Here is a 12,313-nt window from a genome sequence, read left to right as displayed (position 1 = left end):
GGTTATAATTTTATTCAGTCTCAATCATGCACTGATCAAGAAAAAAAAAGAAATAACCCAGTATATGTCTATATACAAGTAATCCTTAAAAGTTTCATTCATACTGTATAAAAAATCTTTAGAAAAGTGTCTAATATTAGGACTGTTAAAATGATTTAATTTGGAGCCAGAATCACTCATCTGAAGAAGGGTTACGGGACTCAAAACGTCAACTGTTTTTCTCAGATGCTGCATGACCTGCTGAGTTCCCCCACCAATTTCTGTTTTTGTTTGAGATCTCCAGCATCTGCAGTTCTTTGTTTTATCACTCATCGGAAAAGTGCAATGTAGCTTACACAGAATACATTCTGGTTAAGGTGGAACCTTTGTTGAGCCCTTGAAAATAACTGCATTAAAAACTGTACTAATGTAAAATTTATTTTACTGCTAAAACATTAAGATACATGGGGAAATTTCTATCACTTGACACAACTATCCAACTTATATTCAATCCATTGTTTTATTATGTAACTTAGCCTTTGTATTACCAAAAAGAATATAACTCTTATAATAACAAGATAAACAACTCTAAAACAATTAAAACGGTTGGTAAAAATAGCTCAATTTGCCTCAAACAAATCAATTGTAAACAAACCCAAACCAAGCCAGATGTACTTTTCTATTAAAATATGAAAAGATTCAATATTCACTTTAGAGTATTTTGGATCAGAGTTTGCTGGACTGAAAAATCTCATGCTGCACTTAATTAGATAGACATAAATTTGCATATTTAGTTTCTGATTTTTGTTTTGCACATAAAGCTGTTAAAAGTGCAAGGTGATAATTGGAGAGGGTAACTGAGCACCTCAGACCTTGATAAATGCTGGGAGCAACAGGAAATATCCTTATCCAATCACAGCAATGATTGATATATAAATGGAGAAAGGTCTGAGAAGGAGAAAGAATTAGTTCAACATCAGATCAGTCACAGGTGAGAAGTAAACAGAGATAAGAGGGAAATAAGGATGGAGGTGGGGGGGGGGGGTGTCATTGGAATATCCACAACTTCAAATACACAGGCTAAACACTGATATTGTTTACTTTCTGGGAAAAAAGGGATGTTGGGGAAATCAATGACAATTATCACAATGTGAAAACAGTAGAACTGTCTACTGATTGTTGTTAGAGTTAACCTTAAATTTAACAGGTAATAAGGCTGCGACTTTAAGCAACTGGGGCAAAATTGATAAGCAAATTGTGATTCGTCCTAATTCTTCATGTGTGTCATTCCTGCACTTCATTTTTCAAATAAATTTGGTCCATCACAATATATTAAAAGGTAAAATTTAAACAATATTTTGTGGTGTAGTTAGTGGAGTGCCTAGAAAAGCAGAATGCCTCACCAAGACCTTTCACTGAAGCAAATGATTGATGCATGCACGTTTGACAAGTTTGCAAAAATATTGATCATTTTCAATGGGGTCCATGGAAGAAATGTTACTGCACATATTCTCCCTAAAGTGCAGACAGCTTTTAGAAACCAACTGGACGTTCACAAATTTGATTTAGAAATGCAAAGTTAACAGCAAAATCAGAATGATGGAATTTCAATCAATCAGTAACACTGAAAAACAAAATACATCCACACTTCACTGGCTGGATAGCTCAAAAGGCAAGCTGAAATTTTCCAGATGTAGTTAACTCTAACTATTTTTCATCAATCTGTTTGGACATGTCATGGAACACTTCCACAGTAGGTAGGACATGAACCCAGAACTTTTGGCCCAGCGGCTTAGCATTACATTATGCATTATAAGTTCAAACAATTTAGCAATTAAAATAGACTGTGCAGAGCAGAGCTCAACACCCGAAGCACCACTGAGGCGTGTTTTTTTCTTTATGTGGATAAAAGGAGTGCACAGCATTTATTTGAAAACTGCATTATTTAAAACTCTTTATCATTAAAAAAAAAATGATATCTTGCATGGGTTGGTTGTGCTAAAGAAATTGAGTAATGAACAAAAACATTGATAGGCTTGGCCAGAATGATTACACTTTTGTAATTTCTGAGAGAAAAATTTTCAACTCAAAGGACGTTTGCTGCACAAATCTAAACCTAAACTGTGCATCTAAGCATATTTTTCCCTTCAATGTAATGTCAAGCCATCATGCAGAAATGCCTTTTCTCGGGAAGATGAACTGGAGACATATCTTGTATGACAGCACTGGATCAGGAGTAGACCATTTGGCCTCCAAACTTTCTACAAGATTTGATATGATGATGGCTGATTCACCACTTCAACTTCACTTTACAGCCTACTTCCCATATTCCTTGACTCTTTTAGAGATTGTAAATCCATCTATCCTAACCTTGAAAACAATGAGAGAACATCACAACCCTTTAGAGCAGCAATTTTTGAAGATTTACAACCTTTCAAGGAAAGAAATTTCTGTCCATGTCTGTTCTAAATAATTGACCTGTTAGTGGTAGCATGGAAGTTGGGCATGAGAAAAAATAAACCTTTATTCATCAACCGGAGACTAGATGATGCAAATAAACAGTCACCATGATGATGGTGAAGAGGATCTGGTTGAGTCAGCGAGGAACGTAGTGTTGGTTTGCTTTTCTTTTCTGAATGTGATAATGTAGGCAATCAGGATTTTCCTCCTGATGGACAGTTCCCCTCATCCTTAACATCTCCCACATGACAGCCATCTTTACCATTGATTTTTCATTAACTACAGCCCAAGGTGGCTATTAAACTAAAAATTCACAAGTAGACAAAATATTTTCCAAAAGTAGAACCTCTACCAGGAAAAAGGTGCATTTAGCAACCATAAGGCAGAGGAGAAGCAGGCTATTCTGCCCATCAAATCCTTTCCGTCATTCAATAAGATCATTGCTGACATGATCATTCTCAAGTCTTTCCTCCCATGTGCCTGGATTACCTTGATTAAAAAATCTGCCCATCTCAGCCTTAAAGATACTTAATGATCCAGATTCAACAGCCCTCTGTCATAAATAATTCCACAGATTCACAACTCTCAGGAAAGAAATTCCTTCTTATCTCTATTTTAAGCACACAAACGTTTATTCTGAGATTATGCCCTTTGGCCAACGATTCCCAAAGGATAAACAAGCTTTCTGCATCTACTCTGTGAAGTCCTCGAAGTATGTTTTATGTTTCACCTCTTATTCTTCTATTGCCAATGAGAACAGGCCAATCTACTCAAATTCTCCTCATAAGTCAGTCCCTCAATACTCAGAATCAGCCTACTGAACTTTCTCAGAAATGCCTCCAATGCTAGTGTATCTTTAACAGAGACAAAAATTGCTGGAAAAAAACCTCAGGTCTGTTGTATCTGTGGAGAGAAATCAGATTTAAGATCCAGTGACCCTTTTTCAGCATCAAAAATATTAACTCAGATTTAAGATCCAGTGACCCTTTTTCAGCATCAAAAATATTAACTCTGATTTCTCTCCATAGATGCTGCCAGACCTGGGTTTTTCCAGCGATTTCCATTTTTGTTTCTGATTTGGAGCATCTGCAGCTCTTTCACTTTTTTGCCCAGTGCATCTTTTCTTAGACAAGGGGTCCAAAACTGCTCAGTTGCCATCTGTGGTTTAACCAGTGTCTTATATGATTTTAGCGAAACATCCCTGTTCTTATACTGCATTCCCTCTGAAGTAAAGGCCTTCCCTATCACTCACTGAACATGGATGCTAGCTTTTTTGTGATTCGTGGAGGAGTTGTCCCAAATTCATCTCTTTTGTAGTTTTCTGCAGTCTTTCTCCATTTAAATAATATTCAGCTCCTGTATTCTTCCCGCCAAAGTGCATAACCTCAGTATTATCTAGCTATCAAAATTCTGTCCACTCACTTAATTTGTCTACAGCCCTCTGCACTGTGTCACCCTTACCACTTTCCTTCTCACCTATTTCCATGTCAACTGTAAACTTGGCTATAATACATGCACTTTCCTCATCCAAGGTCACTAACACAAACTGTAAATAATTGTGGCACTGCAGCACACCACTAATTACAGGTTGCCCTATCCCCTACATAAATTAGTAGTTTCTATTCATCATCTTACATACATATATACTAGTTGCTGTTGAAGGGATTGGACTACCTTCGAACCCCAGTAGCAAAGATGTATCGCTTATTCTAGATTATATTAACACATAATTGAATTATTCCTATTTAAGGAGGAGAAAAAGTCCAGAAGAGCTATTAATCATTGATGACAAAAAGTACAGAGCATTAGGATTTAAGTTTCAGAAATATTTAAGTTTACAGCATTTTTTGCAGCATATCATGGAGCAGTAAAAGCCACAAGCCATATAGACCAGTTCTTGAGCAATACTTCTGTTCAGAAGCACTAATCATGGCACAGGTGGTTGCACCCCATTTCCCCATTCAGTCTGCCAACTGATCCACAAAAATGGAAAAGAAAATTAAACAACAGCCTGCTGTCAGAGAGCGCTTCAATTACACCTCACCAGAAAGTGGTCATTATGGGTGCATGCACTGCTACACATAAGAACCTTGTTAACTCAAATGCTTATTTGTTAAAAATGAAAAGTCACTCCATCCTGCTGACCAAGCTGAAAACCCACTACAAGAAATTACTTAATTTTTCTTTAAGCTAAAACCCAAAAAGGCAAACCATACATAAAACATGAGAATTTAAATGTTGTAAATTGTCTTGAGATAATTTTAAAAGGATATATTCATGATCTACAGTAGGATGAGTCTTTCTTACAAGATTATCTGTTTATAAAGTCAAAATTGTTCTTATAAAATTCATTCACAAGATGTGCCTGCCACTTACTGCCCATTCCTAATTGGCCAGAGACCATTGCGGTGGATCTGGTAAGGATGTAGTTTCCTGGCCTAAGTAATATTAATAAAACTGATGGATTTTGGCAATACTTTATGGTTATCACTAGTCTACAGTTTCCAGATTTTTGAAGTTGAATTCAAATGCCACCATCTGCCATGGCAGAAGTCGACCATTCTGGGTCCGCCCAGCATTAACAGTCTAGTGATAATACCAACTGGACCATCACCTTTCCATGCTCTTTATTTATTAGGATGGCAACAGATTAAAAAGCTTCAAGGTTCAGAAAGTAAGAATTGAAGAACCATTTCCCTGGAACCGTTGAACATTTTGTATATCCCACTCTTGTTTTTTTCACAGCAATATGGAAAGCCTGCTCAGAAACCATACCATCTTAAGGCTATGACAATACCATTAGATATAAAACAAGACAAATCCAAAAGCCTGTTGTATTCTTCATCATGAATGTAGTCACAATGTTTTAAAGATAAAATATTCAATTTGTTCAGATTAAAACTTTAAAATATTAAAATAAACTAACCTTTTTGTCCTTTGATATATTTCTCCCTGCAATTTTGCATCAATTGCAGAATCCATTTGTGTTGGGCCATGATACACTGCCAGGCAGGGTCACCTGATGCATGGAGATCAGATAGATATCTGTAGCCAATGTCAAAATAATGATTAAAAAATCAACTGTGAACTGCAAAAAAAAATACAATTTTCAAGCTGATATTCCTCACTTCTTTCATGATGAATTCAACCTTAACTCCAAATTAATCTTTTATTGCTGGACACATTTCTAGTCAATTACTGTGGGCAGGTTTCAGTCTCAATCTAGGATTGCTGTGGAATGATGTCGGAGTTAACTACATGGGTCAGGAACTAATAGCGTTCTTGTTAGCCTCAAGATCCACATGCTAAAGACAGGAGGCTATGGGAGAGAATAAAAATCTGTTAGAATTCTAGCTTGTTACATGTTAAGCAGCATTTCAAGAAGATTCCAAATGATCATATCAGTAAGGAAAATGGAAAAAGGGTGCATGCTGTAAAACCAAAGCACGCTCAATTAGTAAAACACATACAGCACATTCCAAAGCAATCTTCAACTTAGTGCAAGATCAAATAATGTATGGATGGTGAAATACTAAAGAAACGCTTGGTCAATCAAATTAGTTTTCAGGTGTTTTATGAGGCTGAAGAGGGATAAAGCAAAAAGATAGAGGGTTATTCAGGGAGGCAGGAGCAGAATGCAATAGCTGAACTGTATAAGAAAGGGAGCAAAAATGAAAACTGGTAAACTGGGGTTGTAATGTTGGAAATGATTACTGCTTGAGAAGCAAGGTCACCCAAATGAAGATTTCAAAGTTGATATTTTGAGGGAAGCAAAGTATTTCAAGCACAGCAATTTTTAAATTCGTTTGTGGGGTTTCAGTGTCACTGGCTGGCCAGCATTTAATGTCGACCCCTTGTTGTCCCTAGTGTTAAGTTGCCTTCTTGAACCACTGTAGTCCACCTGCAGCGGGTTGACCCACAATGCCATTAGGGAGGGAGTTCCAGGATTCTGACCAGCGATACTCAAAGAATGCTGATCTATTCCTAAGTCAGGATGGTGAGTGGCTTAGAGGTGAGTTTGAATGGGCTGGTGCTCCCATGTATCTGCTGCCCTTGCCTTTTGAGATGAAGACCGTTATGGGTTTGAAAGTGCTGTCTGAGAATCTTTAGAACATAGAACAATACAGCACAGAACAGGCCCTTCGGCCCACGATGTTGTGCCGAATTCTAACCTAGATTAAGTACCCATCCATGTACCTATCCAAATGCCGCTTAAAGGTCGCCAATGATTCCGACTCTACCACTCCCACGGGCAGCGCATTCCATGCCCCCACCACTCTCTGGGTAAAGAACCCACCCCTGACATCTCCCTTATACCTTCCACCCTTCACCTTTGGTGAAGATTTGTGGTGCACTTTGTAGATAGTACTGCTACTGAGCATTGGTGGTGCAGGGAGTGGATATTTATGGATGTAGTGCTAATCAAATGGGGCTGTTTGGACATGGGACGGCGTCAAGCTTCTTGAGTGTTGTTGCAGCTGCATCCATCCAGGCAAGTGGGGAGTATTCCTTCTCACTCCTGATTTGTGCCTTGTAGATGATGGACAGGCATCATGGAGACAGGAGGTGAGTTACTCACCACTGTACTCCAAGCCTTTGACCTGCTCTTGTAGCCATTGTGTTTATGTGGCGAGTCCAGTTGAGCTTCTGATCAATGGTAACATGAAGGATGTTGATACTGGGGGATTCAGTGATGGCAACACCATTGAATGGCAAGGAATGGTTAGATTGACTTTAATTAGTCACAGCCTAGAATTTGACTGGCTTGAATGTTTCTTACCACTTGTCAACCCAAACCTGGATATTGTCGAGGTCTTCTTGCATTTGAATGCAGACTGCTTCAGTAACTAAGGAGTCACGAATTGCTGAACATTGTGCAATCATTTATGAACATCCCTGCTTCTGACCTTATGATGGAGGGAAAGTCATTGATGAAGCAATTGAAGAGAGTTGGGCCTTAGACACTATCCTGATAAACTCTGCAGAGATGTTCCAGACCAGAGAAGACTGACCTCTAACAACCATGACCATTTTCCTTTGTGCCATATAACAAACATAGGAATAACACACAATGCAGAATTCATGAGACATAGCCTGAGGACTGATTAGACCAATGGATGTTTTTTTTTACAACAAATTCATTCAAGAGATATCAACTGATTTGGCCAATATTTATTACTTTTCTCTAACTGGCCTCAAGAAGATGGTAGCGAGCTGTCTTCTTGAACCCACTGTAGTCTTTGGGATGCAGGAAGACACACAGTGCTACTGAGGAGTTCCAGTATTCTGAACCAGTGACAGTTAAAGAACAGTGATATAGCACGATTAAAAAAAAAAGAGTAGAATTAGGCAATTCAGCCCATTGACACTGCTCTGCCATTTGGTCATGACTAATATATATTTCTCAACCCCATTCACCTGCCTTTGCCCTGCAACCTTTGATCCCTAACTAATCAAAAACCTAGTTATCCGTGATGTAAATACACTCATAATATAATTCCATGTAACATACAATTCCAAATTCGGATAGTGCGTGGCTTAGGAGGGAAACTTGCAGGTGATGGTGCTCTGCTAACCATGTTTAAGAGACATCCCAATTTCTAACCACATAATGCAGGGAAGGTCATTGATGAAGGAGCTAAAGATGTTTGTGATTAGGATCTCCTGCACTGATGTCCTCTGACTGAGCATTGACCTTCAACAATCATAACCATCCTCATTTCGCTAGGTATGACTCTAGCCAGCTGGATGCTGCTAAGGGTTCGCAATGTATAATGGATGCCCAGTTTTGAGTTTTTATAAGAGTTTGAAATCTGTCCCATTTAGTACAATGGTTCCTTAATCTGTTGCAGACCAAGCCTGATTGCTATCTTCTTTAGGACTCAACCAGCTTGATTAGTAGTGGCACGGCTGAGCCACACTTGGTGATTCATATTGCGTTCCCAAATAGGTGCACAGTCTGTGCCCTTACCACTCTCAGTGCTACATCCATGAGAAGTACAGTATGGAGGATAATTGATTCACCAACCAAGGGAAGTGCAAACCAACAAGAGATGTCTTTGCTGATGTTTGATCGGAGATCATGAGATTTCTTCAGGTTCAGAGTTAAATGTTAATATCTGCCAGGGCAATTCCTTCCTGACTGTAAACCAGCAGACTGCTAACTGTGGTGGATCTGTCCTGCTGGTGAGACATGATACACCCAGGGGCACTGTAAGGTATAATCTTAAGTATGTACATGAGATGAGCTTGGCAGGCTTATGAAGAAACGTTGGAGAATCATATGAGGACTCCCTAACAAATGCTCAAAATAGGGACAGCATCAATGGAAGTGAAGAATGAGTTTTGAAGATTGTGCTAAGTAGTCTTGGGAATGGGCTTTGTTGCAGACTTTGAGACAAAACTCAACATGTCGCAGGATACCGATGCTGTACCAAACCTGAATAGGCACGATGAAAAAAGGAAACAAAATAAGGGGCTAAGAATGCAGAGATTCTGACAACTGGGATGACTTCAGTCGTGTCATTGCAGAGACCCTGGTACAGACTTGACGACAGGCAGACAACCAGATAAGCACAGCTAAAGTTACAAATTGTGAAGTAGCAGTAGAAAGATAATAGATGAGAAAGCTCACTCCCCATTCTTGTAGTTTATAATAGTAAGTAGCAACATATTGCTTAAATGGAAAGTTAAGAATAGAACTTTGGATCACACCAAAAATGGTCTTGTGGACACGGGCCAAAGAATCTTGCAGAAGTATTCCCAAAGAACTGTTCCCCTTCTATGTCCTAATAATTTTGGGAAAGAAAAGAAAAAAGGTCTTTGCCAAGCTACTCTTTCTAACTTCGTTACAATACAGATATAAATCACAGTATCTCAGAATTGCTGCACAGTGTAGAAGGTGGTCATTTAGCCCATCATGCCTGCACCAGTTTTATTACCTAGCTCAAAGCTCCTCCATTTTCCCTAAGCCCTGCACACAATTTTGATTGTGCCTCTTAGTGCATAAATTGAATCTGCCTCCAATTCATTTCCAGGAACTGCATTCCACACTCTAATTACTTGCTGTCCGTTAAAGGTTTTTCCCCTACACAACTCCCTTGCTTGGTTTGCACATCACTTTAAATTTACATCCTTGTTTTTGTTTCTTTTATGAGCAGGAAGTGTTTCTTTCCAACCATTCTATCAAGTGTGCTCTTGATTTTGAATACCTCTATCAAATCTCCTCCCAACCTTTTGACCTCCAAGAAGAACGATCCCAAATTCTTCAATCTATTCTCATAATGACATTTCTCATTGCTGGAACCATTCTTATAAATGACTTCTGCGCTCTCTCCAATGCATTCACATCTTTTCTATGTTGCACACAAAATGCCAGCTGAAGTCTTACAAGAGTCTTGTACAAGTTCAATAGTTCCTCGCTTGGGTACTCTCTGACCCTACTAATAAATCCAAGACAACATATTTTTTTATTAACTGCTCTCTACACATGTCCTACAATCTTCAAAGATCTGCGCACCTATAACTCTCATCCCTCTACTCCTGCACCCCCTTTAGAATTGTTACCCTATTTTATATAGTCTTTCAAAGTTCTTCTGACCAAAGTGAGTCACCTCACACATCCATACGTTGTACCTCATTGACCATCTACCAACCCACTCCACAAACATGTAAATGTTTTTTTGAAATTTCACACTGTGCCCCTCACAGTTAACAATTCTGCCAAGTTCAGTGTCATCTGCAATATTTAAAATTGCCTTCTGCTCACAAAGATCCACATCATTAATACAGAGCAGGAAATGGAAGGGTTTCAACACTGACCCCTGGGGTACTCTACTACAAACCTTCCTCCAGCCCATAAATAATAAACATTATTCCTTCATTACTTGCTGGTGTACCCAGCTCTCATTTTCCTTGTTCCAACATTTTTTATTATTTACCCTTTTTTGTTTGTCTCTTTCCTCTAAGAAGAAAAAACTGGAAAGATGATCATCATCAGAACTTTTGAGTCTGCTAGCAACTAATTCAGAAACACATTAGAGTCTGGGACACCTGCCTGCTCCCTCAGCCACAACCAGTACATGGCCTAAGAATTTCATACCCTTTTAAAAAAATAAATGAACATTTGAAAGTAAAATATTTACTCAGCAAATTCTCCTCACTGACTGACAATGCTCCTTTTCTACCTCCAAAACCACCTGAATATATAGCCTTATATAAGAATAATACCTCAGAAAATGTTGATAAATTAACTCTAAAAATACTTAATGTTCAGTTTGATTCTCAAGAAATCTGTACATGCAATTAGCAGTGCTCCAGCATTCTTAGCGAACTTTACTTCCTACTAACTCAGAGTTTAGGATGTTTAAAACATTATTCTGCATGTCATTCAAGTAGTTTTAAGGACAAAATGTGGCTGAAGAAAGCACACCCCTGATGCTCCCAGCCTCATTCCTGATGAAGGGCTCCAGCCCAAAACATCAATTTTCCTGCTCCTCAGATGCTGCCTGACCTGCTGTGCTTTTCCAACACACACCCATGTCTCAACAATGCACTTGAGTTCTCAGATTAATGCTAATTGTACGTGTTCTACTTAAGCTAAATTTCCCTGACCCACAATCAAGACCATGATGTTGGATTGTCTGTCTGACCCGAAAGCGTAGCTAAGTTTTTAGAGTATACCACAAACTCATAAACTTCACTTTCTTGCCATTTCTCTTGCTGATGCCTTATTCAAACTGAATAAATAATTGCATCACCTCAGCATCATATTCAACCTAGAACTAAGCTTCACATCCCACATCCTCAAAATATCAAGACCATTTATTTCCATCTTCCATTACTTCTACTCAAACATTCCTTTCTTTTCAAGATATAGTGACTCCAATGTCCGATTGGCTTGCCTTTCATCCTCCATCCTTCATAAATCCCAACAGATCAAATTTAAAATCTTTGCCTTAGTCTTCAAATCACACCTCTATCCATGCATTACTTACAGCAACTGCGCACCATGCCCAAACCTGTGGTTCTCAGACTATGCATTTTCCAACATTTCCTCCTGTCCTTGGTGGTTGAATGTTAAGGTGCTTCAACAGTACTCCCAAATTCCTTTGAAAATCTAGCTTTCGGAAGGCTCCCAAACTCTTGCACAGCTTACTATTTTTCGCTCCACATATTTCTTTTAAAGTGTCTTAAAACATTTGCTACTAACATATATTTTGTAAATCCAATATACGACATGGTAAAAATAGGCTTATCTTTTATTTTGAAAGTAATATTTTTGGCTGCTGGAAATCTCAAACAACAGAAACTCCTGGGAATATTAAGTAAATCAGGCAAGGTCTGAGGAGAAAGAAACAAAGTTATTGTTTCAAGTCTGTGACTTTTCAGAAGACATGTTAACTCCATTCCTGTCTCCACAGATGATGCCTGACCTGCTGAATATTTCCAACAATTTCTTTTTACTTGTTCAATTTCAGATTAAGTAGATAAGTTAACTCAACTATTGAATGATGGAGACAGGGTCAATGAACATTTTTGATATTGATGGATAGATTCTAACACGTAGCAAAAAATTCTTGGGGGGGGGTAGGTGGGAGTCTGGAGTTGGGTCCACAATTAGATCAACCACAATCTGACTGAGTGGTGAAGCAGGCTTGAGGAACCAAATGGTCTACTCCTGCTAATTAACACGTTTTACTGTTCTTTCTTTCAGTTAACTAACAATTTAAATGAGTTCCTTATCAAATATGATTTTTTTTCCTGTTTAAAACTGCCATCTTTACATCTTCCTTGAAAAATCCCATTCTTTATCACTTTAATCATCACCTAGCCCATTCCTCTACAATATAATTGAATGTCCTGTCATCCACAA

At 38.5% G+C, this 12,313-nt stretch overlaps 1 protein-coding gene across 5 annotated transcripts in view; it reads right to left on the bottom strand.

Annotated features, from left to right (window-relative positions):
- exoc2 (exocyst complex component 2) overlaps window positions 1-12,313 on the bottom strand; it is a 321,249-nt gene that overhangs the window by 164,729 nt on the left and 144,207 nt on the right. For all 5 annotated transcript variants that reach the window (XM_043719385.2, XM_043719383.2, XM_087978539.1 and 2 more), the window contains one exon: window positions 5,366-5,484. In XM_043719385.2, the coding sequence (XP_043575320.2) occupies window positions 5,366-5,484 (119 nt within the window). The remainder of the gene's footprint in view (window positions 1-5,365; window positions 5,485-12,313) is intronic.

Source organism: Chiloscyllium plagiosum, unplaced genomic scaffold, assembly GCF_037043375.1.
Source record: "Chiloscyllium plagiosum isolate Xiang-an unplaced genomic scaffold, Cpla_swu_hap1 HiC_scaffold_34, whole genome shotgun sequence".
In the NCBI taxonomy this organism is placed as follows: Eukaryota; Metazoa; Chordata; class Chondrichthyes; order Orectolobiformes; family Hemiscylliidae; genus Chiloscyllium; species Chiloscyllium plagiosum.
The sequence above is the reverse complement of the archived record's forward strand: the minus strand, read 5'-3'. Positions and strand labels throughout refer to the sequence as shown.